The following is a 19599-nucleotide window of genomic DNA, read 5'->3' on the forward strand; positions in this document are numbered from 1 at the left end:
CCTGACAGGAGCACAATTGACTACAAGAGAATGAAGGAAAGCAATAGTTTAGGGAGGTCTCTTGTTTGATCACTCTCTCTGTGTTTTTTAACTACAGAACTTGGGACTCCATGAGTCTACTGGGCTTCACTGTACTCCTCAGAAAAACAGAAAGGCATTTGAATGGATATACATTCATGTTAAGATTATTGTTTTAATCTTTATGTTTTCAAATTAAGTGTCTTGTAGAATAACACTTGTTGAACAAAGCTCAGGAATTATTTTACATATTAAAGCAATTAACAAAAAGATGTACTGAATTCTTCTCATGGACTTTAAGTCTCACTGTACTATTTATTCAATGAACAGATTTTATTCTGTATATTGTATACTGACAACAGCACTCAGTTCCCACTACCTGGCCATTCCTTAGCTCTCACCAAATATCTTAGGAAATGTTCTTCTGCTTTATAGGACTGCTTACAATTTCATGAATGTCTATAGGTAGAGATGTGTCGCCAAGGATCCACATAGTGAGACAGGATAAGAAGATGTTTCTGTGGGACTGGATACATTTGGTACAATATAATTATCTCGAGTTCCAAGGATTCTCCTGCAATCACCTTGACTGCATTCATTGTTTTTACTGTAACGAGTTCCACTGTGTGCAACATCACAAATTTCTTATCATTTGCTCTGCTACTGGATACCAAGTCCAGGCCCTAACACAGATATCCTAATCCTGAACAAACTGCAATATACAGCAATGTGCAGAGCAATAATCCATCCAACGCCTTGGAACAGCATGGACAGGAGGAGTGGTAGACCTGCTTTGGTGTTTAAAGACACTGTATATTGAAATACACGGAGGGTACAATACTTCACATTACACCCACCAACTGATTTGCTGCTCCTACGGGAGCAATACTTGCAAGTCCCCAACTTTCAGATAACTCTCTACTTCTTATATTCTGTACCATATAGAAAGATCAAGTCCAACTGATCTTAGCTAACATATCTCTATGGGATAGTCATTTTATTATGGGGTAAAAAACCAGGCTACACTGCTCTACCTGAGTGCATTAGCTCTTACATACAAACCACTGCACTCCTGCTTGCATGACAGTCCCTGATATTTGGATGGACTGCATTCTGCATGATCCATTTTGGCATAAGAGGCAATCATCTCACCACAACAGCAGCCACAGCCACTGAGTATCAGCAGCCAAAACTTTTACAGTTTTTCCATCAGCACCAAAAGCACACAGAAAAGGAAGTCGAGAAAGGAGACAGACTGGAGCAGTTCCATGGACACCTGCAGCTGCACTAATCTCACGCAGAAGCACAAAGGTTTAGAAGGGAAATACAAAGGCCCATCCATTCCCTTCAATAAAACAGTAGGAGTTCCCTTCCCACTGTGACCTGTGATCCTCTGAGCCACAGGAGATTCTGTTGTACTTCACGGCACAACATAAAAATTCCCTTCTATGAAAGCCAGCCTGCTAGCAGAAAGGGAGGTTACAGTTCAGTCCAAGTCTGACTTCTAGATATCCTACAACTGAAACAGAGGGACAATCATCTACTTCTTACTCATACCAAATAAAAGGATCCAAAGAGCTTCATCTTTTGGGAGGTCTTGAAGAGTTTCTTGACCACCATCTCCTGAGTCTTAAGATCATTTCTGGGACATAGAATATAGCAGGCATATGGCTTCAGTGAGTGCCATATTCCACTCATTCAGGGTCCCATTTCTCAACTTCCTCTAACTTACTTTTGCTCTCCTTGGAGATGCTATCCATAATTTTCAGGCACTGTGACGATACCACGGTACCACCGACGATAAGAAATGTTTCGTACACATGTGAGCAGTCTCTGGGCAGACCTGCCAATGCCAATTCTATCAGGGGATAGCCTTTGTGCAAAGTCACACACTAAGAAGATTCTCTAAATAGGGAGGGCAGTCTATTCCGCTGCAGCTTGCAAAGATCCCCTCACATGGAATTTTGTAATCTAGATAATACAACAAGTCCCTTCAGCTCCTAGTTTTCAGGATTCTCATGGGGCCAGCGCACATCATAAGAGCTCTTACGCATCTGGTAGTATCAAACCAATCTCTTTACACTGACTCAAAGACAAGAACATGGCCATCATATACCCATCCACTTGAATGTATTATTGAATTTACTTGAGTGTATTATTGAACACAGCATGGTCTATGTTTTAGTTTGCTCTCACCTATACACTTGGCACAACTAAGACTTTTGTCATTTTGAGTTAAAGACTTCAGGAGTTCATTGACAGGGTATGTGGATTTCAGTTAATTTCTTTCATAAAATGCAGTCAGCGTAAGTAATGTCACATGTGTGTCTCCCTAACAATGTACATTCCTACAGAATAAGAGAACAAACACCTTCTCACCCACGTCAACAGTAATGATCTTGTGGGATTGCCCACATTACTTGAAAGTGAAGGAATGGTGGGTTACAAGCACTGGACATCATTTATATACGTAGATATGTAAAATAAAGCAAAAACTCACATGGATATGGTATATGGGACAGGAAATCAAAGTCCCTAGGGCTCTTTCATTAATGGAAGCCAGCAACACAGCTATGTAAAGTGCTCCCCTAGTAATGGGGCAAGGCACAAGAAAGACATCAGAGATCACCCACAATGCACTATTCCATTGACACCTCTGGACCATGTTATTCATGGGAACCCCAAAATTGGATAATAATAAACAATTGGTCAGAAAAATGCTTACTTTGCGATGCTACTTGGAGCACAACTGAGATACAACAAAGGGGCAATAGTGACGACTGCAAATACCAATGCACACACTCCTACTTAGCTTATATAGCATAAAACAAACCAGGATCCTAAGGAAAGAGGAGAGTTCAATTCAGTGGTTGCCTCCCTGAAGTAGCCTCTCAGACTGATTGTGAAACATGATCTTTTTTTAATATTTATTTATTATGTATACAATATTCTGTCTGTGTGTATGCCTGCAGGCCAGAAGAGGACACCAGACCCAATTACCGATGGTTGTGAGCCAACACGTGGTTGCTGGGAATTGAACTCAGGACCTTTGGAAGAGCAGGCAATGCTCTTAAACTCTGAGCCATTTCTCTAGCCCCTAGAACATGATCTTTATCATTAAATGGCACAGAAGGACCTAGTCTATGCTCGGCAATACTATACAAACACAGTTGACTTGGAATATATAAGAATGTTGGCTGAGCAAATCTAGAGAGTACCAGGAAGGAGAAATCCCCTGTGGTCTCTGATTTACCTCTTACCTCAATGTACTGCTTTGGTCTCCTGTTCTGGATTGCTTAGACAATGGTCTGTAAAGGATAACATGAAAGACACTTGATCCTGCACCAAGTTAGCTGAGATTTCTCTGTTTAGGTCTGTATCTCATTTTTTAATTGGGTTATTTGAAATGTTGATGTCTAATTTCTTGAGTTCTTTACATATTTTGGACATCAGTCCTTTGTCTGATGTGGGGTTGGTGAAGATCTTTTCCCGTTCAGTAGGATGCCTTTTCCTCTTATTGACTGTGTCCTTTGCTTTACAGAAGTTTCTCAGTTTCAGGAAGTTCCATTTATTTATTGTTGCTCTCAGGGTCTGTGCTACTGGGGTAATATTTAGGAAGTGGTCTCACGTGCCCATGCATTGAAGACTACTTCCCACTTTCTCTTCTATTTGGTTGTGTGTGGTCAGATTTATATTAAGGTCTTTGATCCATTTAGACTTGAGTTTTGTGCTTGGGGATAAATATGAATGTTCAACATCCTTAGCAGTCAGGGAAATGAAAATCAAAATAACTCTGAGATACCATCTTACACCTGTCAGAATGACTAAGATCAAAAGAATAACATGTTTTTGGTGCCGTCTTCGACACGGTAACCTTTCTGTCCCGGTGCCCTCGCCTGAGGCCTTTACTCTGGGCTTTTGGCGCCTCCCAGAGCTCGGGGCCTCCCCCGGGACAAGGTCAGGACCAACAACCTGTGACCTCCCCCACGTGTTCAATGCAGCCATCTGGAACCAAGAGCGACTAATTCGTGAGTTCACCTGGGTTGGATCGCCTTCCCATTAAGCCCAGAGAGGTCCCGGCTCTCTTTGGTGCATAGTGGGTAAGGTTGGCGACTCCTCCCCCCTCCACCCGGCCTTCCACCCTTGGCTAGCTAGACCTGTTTTTTTATCCGCACCTGGGAGCTCGGAGCTCCCAGTTCTATCTTTTTCTGTTTTCTTTCTGATCGCTTTTCTGTCCTCTTTACGGGCTCCCTACGGGGCGAGCGCCTCTCGGCTGCAACAGGCAGCCCCCAAAGGCTTAACTGCCTCCTCCTAGCCGGGATTGTTCCCCATCGGAAGCTCGGTTCGGGTCAGTTAGGCTATAGCAAGGCCCCCTGGTTGCTCGGACGCCTGTAATTAGGGCTGCTTTGTTCGTGGCACCTCCCTGTGCCATCTGCGGATAGTTTCACAGTAATAGCCATGGGTGCTAAGCCTTCTCAAACGGTTCCCCTGGCCTCCCCATTGGGGCAGCTGCTGGAAGCTCTGAAACCTCATGCCCTAATTCCCTCCGTGATATACATTAATCCGTCTTTGCTCTAAAACTTGGCCAAAGTACAATTTACAGGGTTCCTTCAGGTGGCCTTCTCAGGGTTCATTTGACCCCGATATTTTACAGGAATTGGCTAACTTCTGTCACCGTTCGGCTAAATGGAAAGAAATGATGTACATTATGGCATTTTTCTACATGGCCATTAAGATTGACCCCTCCGTTGCCTCTCACTGTTCACCTGCACACATGTTCTTATCAATGCCATCCCTCCAGGAACCCTCTGCTCCCGCCATGGATCCCGCGGACAAACCTCCACCACCACCACCCCCGGCCTCGAGGGGCCACTCGCTCTCGCTCTCCCCAGTCGAGTGACAGCAACAGCTTACCCATCCCTCTTTCCTCCAAGGTCTCTTCTAGGCACAGGAAGGACGCACCTAACACCTCTAAACGTTCCCCTTCCAGATCCCCAAGAAAGTCCCATTCCAGATCTACAAGGACTTCGCATAGCCCCTCCGATAGAGTCCCTCATAAATATTTGTCCAACAGGTCATGCAAGGAGCTGGAGGCTTCCCCCTGCCACAGGTCACACAGATAGACAAAAGCATCTTCAGACTCCTCTCAGTCTCCTCCCCACCCTGCTCCGCCCCCTCGATCTTCCAAAGCCCCTCTAGGCTCCCGCTGTCACTGATCACCATTCTCCCGTTGTTAAAACACCCACACCTAAGGATATCAGGTTCCTAAAAGCCACAGCGGCCCCCTGTCAGATCTGCCAAAAGATAATGGCCCAGAGTTTACTTCCCAGATTTCTCAAAATCTGTCTAGGGCACTTGTAATCCCCTGGAATTTCCACACACTGTACCACCCTCAGTCTTCAGGTAAGTTAGAACGGACTAACTGCTCTTTAAAGGAAGCTCTTGTTAAGATGTCACAGGAACTCCACCTCGACTGGGTAAGCCTTATGTCCCTTGCTCTTCTCAGGCTTTGGGCTCTCACAAAGGGCCCCCTTTTCATTTCACCCTTTGAACTCATGTATGGGCGGCCGGTTTTAACCCCCAGCCTCTCAACGGGAACCTCTCCCCTTCCTGATCACCTGCTCACTCCCCTCCTTTTCCACTTACCTTCGCTACTGTGGGACTTCACAGATCACTCATTACCTCAAGCATGTCCTAATACATGTCCAACGCCGGTTAAAATAGGAGATAAGGTATTACTCTCACCTCCAGGCCAATGTCCCTCACCTCTTTCCCCTAAATGGCAGGGTTCTCTCAGAGAAATTCTTCTAACCCCCACAGCTGCCAAGCTTGAAGGAATTCCCCATTGGATTCACCTGTCACATCTTAAACTGTTCATCTCCACGGCTCAAGATAATCCTTCATACACGGTAACTCCGACAGGACCTTGTTCTCTTAAGTTCCAAAGGATACCAGGTTCAGCCCCCTCGACTCCAGTCTAAGGGAAACAGTGGTCTCATCCGTCACTTAATCCTCCTGTGTTAACACACCCTCCCTTCTTTAAATTCCTAAATAACCATCCAGCTGCCGTTACAGATATCATCATCAAGTACGGAGTCAAGGGCTCAGGCGGTAAGCAGATTCTTAACAAAGTTCCTTGACATAACAGGTCAGTCGCTGACTGCAGCAGTGACCCCTGAAATGTTAAGGAGTATACGGTTAAAAGCTATTTTCTTTTAAGACACTTTCTTTAAGCTCTAGGAAGCCAGCCCGACCCACCTAAACAAATCAAACACAAGCGGATCATTAACGGAATAAGTATCATTTAATTTTTTTATCATTCTTAACCCCAGACCTCCAAAAACTCCTCCACCCCAAATTTCCCCTTTAATTTTCCAAACCTCCTCCCAAACCTCCTCTCCCCTTTAATTTTTTTCTCTCTACTAATGCGACTTTTGTCTTCCAGCAACATAACTATGACCCAGATACTCAGGAGGAGCTAGACAGATGTGATTTCTTCAGTCAGCCACCTTTAAAAGCCTGCAAACAGGACATAACCAACAGGACATCGCCAGAATAATCGGACACTCCCTGGATCCCTCGACGCCCAAAGGACATCATCAGAATAACTGGACACTCCCTGGATCCCTCAACGCCCAAAGCCAGCAGGAAGCAGTCATGAGAGACCGGGCTACGCCCCCATTCCCTACCCTTTAAGACCCCCCACAATTTTTTTAATAAAACCAAAAGGGTGAAATGTTGTTCCTTTTGCAGACTACAGCTCCCAGCATCCACCTGGACTTGAAGCCGCAAAGGCGCAGGGCATTTCTCCCAGACGCCCGTGTGTTCCCCGTTAAAAACAGGGTCACCACGAGCTCTCTCTCTCTCTGCCCCTCTCTCCTTTTGTCTCTGCACACCTGTCCCTTACTTGTTGTTACCCCAACATTAAAGTGCACCCACGTGGGACGGTCGCGTGTCTGTGTCTCCGTCCTAACCCCGCATCGCCGGGTGTCTCGCGTAAAGTCTCCACTCTCTAATCCCGCAGACAGACAAACAAGACAAAAAAGAATAACAGAAGCAACAAGAAGACAAGTGTCTTAGAGTTCATTAACATGCACGCAGCACACCGAGCCCTGACCTTGCACATAGTCACAAAGGAACACTTTGATCTCTTCCTTGGGTCATGGACAGATGCTGATGGCACAAAAGCCAGACGGACTGGAATGGCCTATCACCTGAGTTCCCTCAACAGCAGTTCTCCCTCCTGCCCAAGACTACTCACTGTATGTAAGTGTTGGCTGATGGGACACTTTCTGTTGGAAGGTGACCCATTATATGTACATTATACACTGCTTCATCAGTGAACCATATAAGAGCACTGCCATGATAGCCTAGACTAAACGCCATGGGAAGTGGCACGTCCATGCCTTGATTGCCTCTTTCAGTAGCCCACACCCCAGCCTCCAAGGCTACTGTTGGTCTCCTGGCATCTTCTCCAACCAATCCCATCTTCTAGTTAGGAATCGAGCCTTCCCATTGGCTGTTGCCTCATTTATGACATCATTCTCCCTCCAACCCTACCAGCACCTGGTAGAATCTTGGTGTTTCCATGGTGATGACTGTAAACAAATTTGGATCATCACAGGTCCAGGTGACCAGTGACCAGTGAGTGCTGTCTGATACTGGACACACTTGCCACTGAGGTCAGCTGATCAGACAAAGCCGACCGATTATCTTGCTCCATTGTTCTTTGGATTGCTAATCCTCTCCCCTTGACCATGTCAGGTAAGGAAAGAGACTTTAAAACATGTGATCCTCTCCACTGACTTTTACTATACTAGTAAATCTTTGCTGAATGTGGATAGTATTGATGTTGATATAGATATCTAGATTTGAATGTCACATTTAGCTTTGGTTCTTACTAAGTATGTGATTTTAGACAGAAAGTTTATTCTCAAGTGTTTTCCATCCACCTCAAGGAGTGAACAGTGTCACTATGCTTGGGGTCTGTACTGTTGGGTTTTCAGAGGAAAGTGACCAGGGAATAAAATCAGGCCCTTTTGGATGGTATTAAACTACAGAGACACAGGAAAATGAACAAGGCACGCAGAGATCTAGCACTCCACACCACTGATGAGACAGTCTCCCCCCACTACTGTTTCCAGTCTTAGTTTAAAATTCAGGGTGACTCTAACAGTATCGGTCACACCACGGATGGTGGCACACAACTATAATCACAACATAGAGAGAACTGGGTGGGATGGAGGTCAGTTCAAGTCTAACTAGCTCTACACTGGCCTCTCTCTATACTCACCAAATGAATATTGACTATGGACAAAATGGCAACTGCCATGGTGTGCAATTACTTGGACTTCCCTGGATTAAACATGGAGAGTGGAAGAGAATAAGACGATTGTGGAATCTGAGAAGGCAGTTGTTGTACTGAAAGAAATATTGACAGTGTTGCTGGAAGGACAGACCCACAGGAAGTCAGGGAAGGGGGCAAACACAGTACGGGTCTAAAAGTATATAAATATATGAAGGCACACTGCAGAGGGGACCCTGGTGGTCAACAATGGTAGTTTAGAACACAATGTTGAAGACGACCAGATTATAATCAAAACAGACAAGGCATTGTCATTTCCCAAGCCATGTTTAACCAAACGTAACTGTTCAGATTAGTCTGTACAAAGGTTCCCTGGCACATATAGAAAGAATATCCTGATCTGGTCCCTACTCTTGCACTCTATCCAGACCACTTTCTGCCCAGTTCCCCATGTCTCATGTGCACTGGTGGTGTTGGATAGGATCAACTGGGGCTGCGAAGTCCAGTCAGTTAGAGTCTGACCATGGCAACTGACACACTGTTGTGGCGGAGGGGATTCTCACAAGGATTCCCCCTTAGAAGAGATATAAAAATTAACAGTTAAGGAGGAGCTGTTAAGAAAACAATTTAATCAACAGATATTAAATTGAGAAGCAATCATATTCAGAGATGAACCCCATAAAACATTAGCATTCTCAAGAGGACACACTAAACTGGTGCAAACAAGAAGAAATGTTGTCAGTAGGTTGTATTTCTGAAATCATATTTGAATAATGCTTGAAAGTTATGAAATTATAAGAGATCCTATTTATACAAGAAATCCAAGGGGGAAAAAAGAGAGAGGGGAAAGGAATAATTACCTAAATTCCTTACACATATGTTAAACATCATTTCAGAAAAAAACTCAATAAAATAGAGATTGGCCTGGTGGTCATGGCAGGGGCTCCAGCACCAGCACTTTAGAGGCAGCAGCAGACCTGTCTGTGTGATTTCAAACCCAGACTGATCAACGTAGAGTGAGTTTAGGTCATTCTATACTGTAAGATCTGCAGAGAACAGGACAAAGTTCCAGGTATGGAATATGCCTATGGGTCTCTTCCCAATAATAACCTCTGTTGTAGAATATATTTGCAAGGAAGTGTCCCAACAGGCATTATTATATTACAATCAGGAAAAAGGAGCATCGTGTCTAGATCTGAGTGAGGATTAAGGCAGATTGACCAGGATTTCCATGCCCACACAGGAAAAAGCAGACAGTTCATCTAGTGATTGTCATCCTACATAGCACCACCGATCGATCTTAACCCATTTGCTTGAGATATGTAAGGGAACATAGGTGCTAGACTCTCCCACTCAGTACAACCTGGAGATAACACAGTCCCTCCCAGGGGATAGAAAGCTTCCATCTCAAATTTTTCCAACTCTCTTCTTGCTTCCTACAGAAAATTGCCAAAGTGCACCTTTCACTGGGACAGAATGTGCTCTGCAGCCCTCTGTGCCTGTGCTGAGGAATGCCACACCCTCAGCAGGAAGTGTGTGCAATTTCTATGGGGTCTGTACCCCAGCTGTGAGCTCAGCATGGCTCCTGTCATCAAACTCCAGCACATGCTGCCAGCAGCTCACGGACAGTGCCTGTCTTTACCAACGAGCTGGCACGACCATGCTGACTAAGCCAACTGACAAGAACCAGATCTCTACTTCGACATTTTTTTATCCAAGTGTTCTCCACTGGGATCTCAGAGAAAGCACCACCAGAAGGGAAGCTCCGTTCCTGGATGCCCCTTTAACTGTCATTGACCAGAATACCACCCCCTCGTCTCGGTCTATAACGGCCCAGTGTGATAACACTTTCCATATCAATGCATTACCACCATCCTATCCAACACTGTCTGCCTGCCTTGTACAGGCAACACCATCAAATCTACCAGATCAACGATATATCCTGGCACCTTGCTACCTGCATGGAAGTCAGGTCTATTATTATGACCAGAACAGCCTGGGTCCTCCGATGGCTGAAGAATTCTGGCAGTGCCAGCAGGCCTATGGCTCTGTGTCCTGCTCTGGGAATCAGGCTTCCTCTCTGCACCCAGAGATGGTGATGGCACTACAGGAGATTCAGCCAATGAACATCCAAACACCTTTCTCCACCTCTCCCATCTACTGGCCCACATCTGCTCAAACCATGCCAGACACCAGTCTTCAAGGTGAGTAAAGCCAGGAGGAGAGGTGTGAGATCAGCCCTCAGACGAGACACAGCTCTACCTTTCAGAAGTGGATGTCCACACAGAGGAAGAATGGGAGTCCTGACATGTTGGCTGTGGCTCAGGCTTATTACCCCTATATTCAGTCTCTATAATGAGAGAGAATACAGGAAAGTGAGTGACATTCAACCTTCATTAGACATGTCCAAGGACCACACCACAGGAACGCATTTCACTGCCAAGGCTAATCAGCCCCACGTACCAGCTCACTAAAATCACCTCCTTCCTAATCTATGTCTCCAGTTTCTAGATGTCACCAAGAATTTTTTTTCTGTTTTTGTATCACTAAGTTTCCCCTGAGTTGAAACTAGTATTGAGAGAAATGGAACCCTGAATCTGACCTAGAGGAGGTCTTCTCCCACACTCCTAGTGTCTGCTGTGACATTCTCTAACACTTAAGATGTAGTGACAGTTTGCTTTGACCTGTGTAATATTGATAAGTAGGAATGAAGCATCTAGCCCTATCTGTCTCGCTCAACCTCTCTCTGTCTTTGTCTCTGTCTCTTTTCTTCCTCTAGATCTCTCTTCCACTTTCTCTTTTTCTTTTTCTTTCTGAATCTTCAGCAGTGACCCAAGGCCAAGACTATGTAGACATGTTCTCTGTTACAAAGTTGAAGCTAAAAGCTACTACAGTCTTACATTTTCACATCACTAACAAAAAAATCTGTGAAATGTGGAGCTTAAGGAATATCAGGGCTTTTGAACTGCTTGCCTTTCAGAATTGAGGAACTGATATGGATACCTAAACTCATATAAAAATCCAGGCTTCAAGGCCATATGAGTAATACAATGAACAGAAAGAAACTGGTAGAGATGAGTAAGATTAGGAAATAGTGAACAACACAACCTGTCTCAGAGCAAACTTCCAAGGCAATGAGAGGCACTGTTCCAAAGGAAAATATGGGAGACAGGAAAGAGCACACACCAAGGAATTCTACCACCTCCCCATGATCACTAAGCATGTACACACCACACAATCACAAAAGAAAACATGATATCACACGGTCATGAGAAACAAATGAGTAGTTACTATGTGTCTCCAAAGAGGGCTGCTTTCCATGCTCCTCCAGCAGAACTCATAGCAATGCCTGTAACACTGCTGCAGGAGCCTCAGTGCTCAGGTGCACTGAAAGGGGGGGTAGCATCTCACTTACCAGACACTGACTTTGAACTTCCTCTCTTTCAGTGGTGGAGAGGGAGATGACCCTGGGATTGACACCTTCAGAGCAGACACTGTGTCTGCTACAGAGTCCAGACCTCGGCAATGCCTGCACCCAGGATGCCCAGATGAAGACAGCACCTGTCAGTGGGAACAGGTCATTAACTGCCCTCATGCACAGTCCTTCTGAATTCCTGGCCTTGCCTCCAGCCCCAAGCCTGGAAAAGACACAGAAGAACAATGCAGATGAGATGAATGCTGAGCAATCAACACCTCTGGATTCCTATGAGGGCACAAAATGCAACCAAGACGCATCACCCCTCCCTTCAGCACACCCTGGCATGCAGCAGCCCTTCAACTACAGTGATGTTGGGAGCCTGAGGCAGAAGCTAGCTTCTCAAAATGCCACTTTGGGAAACAGTGGCCTTGGTCTGGAAGACCCTGAGGCTCTGCAGAATGTCATGGAGTCTAGCAATGACTTTACAGACATGACTACTCTGGTGGCAGATATTCACCTTCCCCAACTCTTAAACTCCATCCCTGACCTTGACCAAATGGAAGATCACACAGCAAGCCAAACCAAAGACTCCAAAGACATCAGGAGGGATCAGGCCCAGTCACGCACCAGCATCTTTAATGGACTATCTGAACTAGGCAAAAAGAAAAGCCAGAAAGTCTCTGATGTGTTTCATGGAGCTCTTCAGGCCAGAACCCATCACGAGGATATGCTGAAGGAAGATGATCCTGGGACCATAGACAACACGGCCAACCACGTGCAGAGCAAATCTCAGATATTTGTACCCAAGAGGCCCAGCGTAGCAAGAGCACAGGGGAAAGAAAAGGCCAAAGAGACCAGAGAAAACGGCTCCAAGAAAACACAGGAGCTGAAGCCATCAAGTCACAGAGTCAAGGCAAAAGAGAAGCCCGCCATCCCCAAGACCAAGAGGAAGAGGAATCCACCTGAGCTCAGCCATGACAGCTTTAAGAAGCCTCGAACTCACCTCGGCATGCACATGCTGGAGTCCGTGCAGGTCTTTCACCCACTGGGGAAGAAGAGTGAGAGGAAAACTGGCATCTCCTCCTCCCGGGCTCTGCTGAACTTCAGCAGCAACAAAGATCCCAGGACGGGTCCTGATACCACATCACTGCTGGATATGCCACGTGAGGGCCAAAGCCTTGACAAAAGCCTGGGCAAGATTCAGAGACCAGGGAGCAGTGCTCCCAAGCGGTATCCATCTCCATCCCAGTATGAGCTTCCCCAACCTGGGAAGGTCAAGTTAGTACCTCTGCCTTTCCCAGTCCTGGACAAGCCTCAAACCAAACCTGTTTCTAGAAAGCTCCTCTGCCTGGCTTCACGCAGGCCCACTGTGGCTTACCCAGTGAGGCCTCACTCCCACTCAGCTCAGCCTCCCACGCTCAAGCCATCCCAACCAGCTCCTGCCAGCACATCACTGATGGCCTCTGACAAGCCAGCTCTGCCAAACGGCACCAGTGCCACACGAGCCAACATAACCAAGCCCATCCAGTCTTGCCCTGGGCCTCAGCCGGCTGCCTCTTTGCCTGCACCCTACAGAGCATCATCTCACACTTCACTCCACAGGGAGCCTCTTTCTGCTGCCAGCAACAAGGCCCTCTCATCTCCCAAAGCTAAAACCCAATACCTGCTGCTAGACTTCAGTTGCCAACCCATCCCATGGAGGAAAGTGGACATTCCAGGGCCAGTCATCTCACAGCCCATCACTGAAGAGCAGAGGCCAGAGAGGGAGGCCATGAAGAGGCGGGCCCAACAGGAGCGAGAGAATGCTGCCAAGTGTACCTCCCTGGGAAAACCACAGCTTTTCCTTCAGAGGGAGAAAGATATGGAAATTTCGAGATATTATGGCTATGCAGTGTAAGTGCTGCCCACACCTTTGGGACACAACGCTGTTCATCATACACAGGTAAGATGTAGATACACATAGATATTCATGCATACATGAAGTTTAGAGGCTTAGCCTAATGTGTAGATATGTAGATACATACATAGTAATGCAGAATAATATTTAGATATATGCATATATATGAATGGAAAGACATAGTTTATAAATTTATAAATATTTGAAGACACTATAATTGACTGTAGAAACTTAAGGCTGTGATTTTATCCATGAGTATATAGAGAGGGCTTTGATGTCTTCCTTAGAACTTTACTATTATTAATTTATGTTTCCTAGTTATGTAATAATACATGTTACATAGATACAACATATGCTATAAGTCAGTGGTACTACTTATTTAATGTTAAAGCTGTAGCAAAAAGCTCTAGTGGCAATAAGATTATTTTCCTGGACTTTAATTTTCAGGATCCTAGGATGATGTGGAAGTCCCCTCTGTATGCTGTGAATATGTTTTATTACCATTGGTCATTAATGAGTAAAGCTGTTTCAGCCAATGACTGAGCAGGTCAAAGCTAGGTAGGAAATTCGAGCTGAGATATAGAGAGAAAGCAGGCAAACTCAAAAAGATGCCATGTAGCTGCCGAAGGAGAAAGATGCCTGAATGCCAGAACATTGCCAATAGGTCACAGACTCACGGTGAGAACAGATTAATATTACTTGGCTTTATTAAGATGTTAGAGTTAGCCAGGAATATGCTGGGGTCATTGGCCGAACAGTACTGTAATTAATGTGGTTTCTGTGTGATTATCCGGGTCAGAGTTACTAAACATGGTAGGTTTCCTAGAGTGTATACTGTAAACTGAACACACTCCTGCTGTCACCACACTTTCTCCCATTATGAACCTCAAACACGAGCCCTTTAAACATCAGTACTCTGCCATAGAGATCTGCCTGCATTTTCATGATATGAAACATAGAGTCCATGTATGCATAATCAAGATCCTACCTTGAAAGAAATTCTTCAAGGCAAGTATCTTTCTGATATGGGTTGATTTGGATTACTGGGTTTATCTCAAATTGTATCAATCTTTGAAATTATCCATTTAACATGTTCATTTCTCGTGTGTGTGTGTGTGTGTGTGTGTGTGTGTGTGTGTGTGTGTGTGTTGTCCACATGAGCTACTGTGTAACAAATGTGTGGAGTGCTCACAGAGGCCAAATCTGGGCATCAGGTCTCTGGAGTCTGGAATTAAGAGAGACTGAAAACCATCATGAGGTGCTCTGAATTCGACCTGGGGACTCTGCGAGAAAATCAAGTGTTCTTGTCTAAGAAGCCATCTCATCACACCCAAGTTGAGTACACATAATGCAAACAACATAACCTTAGCCTCTCTATTGCTGCAAAGACTTGACTGTCTACGAACATCACATGTTTTTCACCCATGGAAACACTGTTGGACACCACGCCTGGTTCCCTGATGTACTGTAGACAGTGCTGCAATCAACACTGACGGGCAAGTGCCTCTCTAATGTCCCGAGTTCTTTGGGAAGGTGCACATGAACCATGTGGTGGGCCAGATGCAGGCTTTGGTGGTCCCGGAACACTGACAGCCAGTCAGGATGGAAAACGTCCAATCCCCAGCAGCAGTAGATAGCATTCCTCACTGTGAATTCCCATTAGCAGCATTGGTCACTTTTTCTAGTCGGCCTTGAATGGCATCCACTGGAGGTTCACTATGCATTTCCCTGATTCCTCCTGAATCAGAACATTTGGATGTACTCACCCTCAGTTTTTCCAAAATCTGTGAGAACAGTCTTTTTCTATCCCCTTTAATACCTGTGTTGTCTTCTTTCTTATGATTTACTTATTTAATTCTAAATCATCTAGATATTAATCTTCTAACTGAGCTATCAGTAGCAAAGATTTCACTTGGTTTTCAAGAAAAAAACCTCAAATAATGGCTTCTCTTGCTGGCAAAGAATCCTTTACTTCCCTGAGCAACCATTGATCAACTGACATTTGATCGCCTGATATTTTCCTCCATCCTGACCTGTCCCTGAATCTTAACCTCCTTGCACTATTCTGTGCTCTAACTGTTTCAGAGTTTGTAACACATTGTCCTCTGAGGCATATGCCATTAACCTTGTATGGGGTGACACATAAGAAATAGAATTAATTTATTTATAAGTTTAGTTTCTTGAGACAATGTTTCTCTTCATATCACTGAATATTTGGGAACTGACCTCACTAATCAGGCTAGCCTTGAAATCACAAAGATATGCCTGACACTGCCTTTGTAATGCCTTTGCCTGTGTCCCTGCCTCAAGAGTGCTGGGACTAAAGGAATGCACCAAAATCACAGGGGAAAGCACCTTCCTTTCTGAATATGTGGGTCACCGATTTCCCCACCATGATTATGTGAGGATGTATGTTAGCAACAGTACATTTTTTGATAGCTACCAAGAGGCACAGAGGCTGAACTGCTTGCGCTTACAACTGTAATTCCACACAGATTCATTGTTCTGAAAAATTGCTACTCAAACAGAGATCATAGGAACGCCTTCCTCATCACTATAAGGGCCTAAGTGGAGAGGGCACAGAAGGAGGGGAGCATCTCACTTACCAGTCACTAACTTCTTCCTTGACTCTTTTTCAGTGTTGGAGAAGGGGGTGTCCGTGGGACTGACACCTCAGGACAGACAGTCCATCAGTTGCAGTCCACAATATTGCTAGTATTCCACCCTGCATTCACAGATGAGGACGCCACCTGTTGATAGGGACAGGTCATTGACTGCCCCCATCCAAAGGTCTCCAGAATTCCTGTTCTTGCCAACAGCTCTAATCCTGGGGGTGGGGGGGATGGAAAAGAATTTAAATGAGATGACAGCCAATCTATCAATGCTTATGAATTACTTAAAGGCACACGGGAAACCTAGTCCCATCACTTCTCCCTTTAGCACACCCCAACTTGCAGCACACGCTGTGCTTTACTGACACTAACACCCTGAGGCAGAAGCTGGCTGTTGACCATGTCTCCTTGCTAAGCAGCACCTTTGGCCATCATGAGCCTGGACATGCACACTGTGATGGTCTCCAGCATAGACTTTGCTGACATGACTACACCGGGGCCAGATATTCACCTTCCACAATTTTTCAAATAACTCAATGTATTAAACATATTCAGAGATGCACAGCATCCTTATGCAAAGACTCCATAGTCATCAGGAGGGAATAAGCTGGGGCTCATGAGCAAGACAATACCAAGAAGACCAGAGAAAACAGCTTCAAGAAAACAGAGGAGCTGAAGCAGTTTAGGAAGAGTCAAGTCAGAAGAGAAGCACACCATCCCAGGACCAAAAGGAGGAGGAATCCACCTGTGCTCAGCCACCACAGCTTTAAAAGGCCTCGAACCCACCCCAGCATGCACACACGGGAGTCCGGGAAGGGCTTTCACCTCTTGTGGGGGAAGTGAGAGAAGAAAACTGGCCTCCCCTGAACTCTGTCAACTCTTCCTGCTACTCTGTCCTCTATTATTACAAGAGTTTATTGAACTTTGATCTCTGGGGAAGTGGCATTGGATATTCGCAGGGTGACATTTATTCACTTTCTTTTAGTTCCTTGAGAGAGAGTTCTCTCCAAAGCGCTCTATGTCCTGGTAATAACATCATAGACCAGGTTAGCCTTGAACTCAGTGATCTGCTAGACTCTGCCTCTGCCGCTTCCTCTGTCTTTTGAGTCCCTGTCTCAAGAGTGCTGGAACTGAAAATATGCTTCAACGATCCAGGTAGAATCAAGATTCTTTCTGTACATGTGGATCACCAGGTTTCCCAGCATGATTTGATGAAGAGTCCATGTGTAGGCCAAGGCAATTCTTGCTACTGACCTAAAATCACAAGAGACTTAACTGAATGTATTGACTTAGCTGCATGGATTTACAACTGCAACTCAACTCAGATTCTTTTTTCTGACAGTACCTTTGTTTCACTTGTAGGCTGGACTTCTGACAATGCCTATCTACTTCCAGATAGTACAACATCTGGATTTGACTCAAGGAATGTATTCAACCAGTCCCTAGATATTTATGGTGTTTGTATTTTCTCAATAGGCAATCCACAGCTACTGTGTAGACACAATACTGTCCATTCTAACAAAGCCTATTTGCTGTCCAGAGTCACTGGTCTAGATAAATATAACAAAGCCAGCACGAAAGGATCCCACAACCTGTATCCAAGCATCCTGACAGGGGCACAATTGACTACAAGAGAATGAAGGAAAGCAATAGTTTAGGGAGGTCTCTTGTTTGATCACTCTCTCTGTGTTTTTTAGTTACAGAACTTGGGACTCCATGAGTCTACTGGGCTTCACTGTACTCCTCAGAAAAACAGAAAGGCATTTGAATGGATATACATTCATGTTAAGATTATTATTTTAATCTTTATGTTTTCAAATTAAGTGTCTTGTAGAATAACACTTGTTGAACAAAGCTCAGGAATTATTTTACATATTAAAACAATTAACAAAAAGATGTACTGAATTCTTCTCATGGACTTTAAGTCTCACTGTACTATTTATTCAATGAACAGATTTTATTCTGTATATTGTATACTGACAACAGCACTCAGTTCCCACTACCTGGCCATTCCTTAGCTCTCACCAAATATCTTAGGAAATGTTCTTCTGCTTTATAGGACTGCTTACAATTTCATGAATGTCTATAGGTAGAGATGTGTCGCCAAGGATCCACATAGTGAGACAGGATAAGAAGATGTTTCTGTGGGACTGGATACATTTGGTACAATATAATTATCTCGAGTTCCAAGGATTCTCCTGCAATCACCTTGACTGCATTCATTGTTTTTACTGTAACGAGTTCCACTGTGTGCAACATCACAAATTTCTTATCATTTGCTCTGCTACTGGATACCAAGTCCAGGCCCTAACACAGATATCCTAATCCTGAACAAACTGCAATATACAGCAATGTGCAGAGCAATAATCCATCCAACGCCTTGGAACAGCATGGACAGGAGGAGTGGTAGACCTGCTTTGGTGTTTAAAGACACTGTATATTGAAATACACGGAGGGTACAATACTTCACATTACACCCACCAACTGATTTGCTGCTCCTACGGGAGCAATACTTGCAAGTCCCCAACTTTCAGATAACTCTCTACTTCTTATATTCTGTACCATCTAGAAAGATCAAGTCCAACTGATCTTAGCTAACATATCTCTATGGGATAGTCATTTTATTATGGGGTAAAATACCAGGCTACACTGCTCTACCTGAGTGCATTAGCTCTTACATACAAACCACTGCACTCCTGCTTGCATGACAGTCCCTGATATTTGGATGGACTGCATTCTGCATGATCCATTTTGGCATAAGAGGCAATCATCTCACCACAACAGCAGCCACAGCCACTGAGTATCAGCAGCCAAAACTTTTACAGTTTTTCCATCAGCACCAAAAGCACACAGAAAAGGAAGTCGAGAAAGGAGACAGACTGGAGCAGTTCCATGGACACCTGCAGCTGCACTAATCTCACGCAGAAGCACAAAGGTTTAGAAGGGAAATACAAAGGCCCATCCATTCCCTTCAATAAAACAGTAGGAGTTCCCTTCCCACTGTGACCTGTGATCCTCTGAGCCACAGGAGATTCTGTTGTACGTCACGGCACAACATAAAAATTCCCTTCTATGAAAGCCAGCCTGCTAGCAGAAAGGGAGGTTACAGTTCAGTCCAAGTCTGACTTCTAGATATCCTACAACTGAAACAGAGGGACAATCATCTACTTCTTACTCATACCAAATAAAAGGATCCAAAGAGCTTCATCTTTTGGGAGGTCTTGAAGAGTTTCTTGACCACCATCTCCTGAGTCTTAAGATCATTTCTGGGACATAGAATATAGCAGGCATATGGCTTCAGTGAGTGCCATATTCCACTCATTCAGGGTCCCATTTCTCAACTTCTCTA

At 44.7% G+C, this 19599-nt stretch overlaps 1 protein-coding gene across 1 annotated transcript; it reads left to right on the plus strand.

Annotated features, from left to right (window-relative positions):
* The first annotated feature begins 7775 nt into the window (after positions 1–7775).
* Positions 7776–13638, plus strand: LOC142837180 (uncharacterized protein C2orf78 homolog). The gene is made up of 3 exons (XM_075952141.1): positions 7776–7782; positions 9766–10527; positions 11771–13638. Exons 1-3 carry the CDS (start codon positions 7776–7778, stop codon positions 13636–13638), a joined length of 2637 nt encoding a protein of 878 aa, XP_075808256.1.
* The last annotated feature ends 5961 nt before the right edge of the window (positions 13639–19599 follow it).

This window comes from Microtus pennsylvanicus, chromosome 17 (assembly GCF_037038515.1).
Source record: "Microtus pennsylvanicus isolate mMicPen1 chromosome 17, mMicPen1.hap1, whole genome shotgun sequence".
Classification (NCBI taxonomy): Eukaryota; Metazoa; Chordata; class Mammalia; order Rodentia; family Cricetidae; genus Microtus; species Microtus pennsylvanicus.

Coding starts and splice junctions, on each gene's coding strand:
- LOC142837180 (XM_075952141.1), top strand. Junction 10,528..11,770: donor GCCAGACACCAGTCTTCAAG/GTGAGTAAAGCC, acceptor CCTCTCTTTCAG/TGGTGGAGAGGGAGATGACC.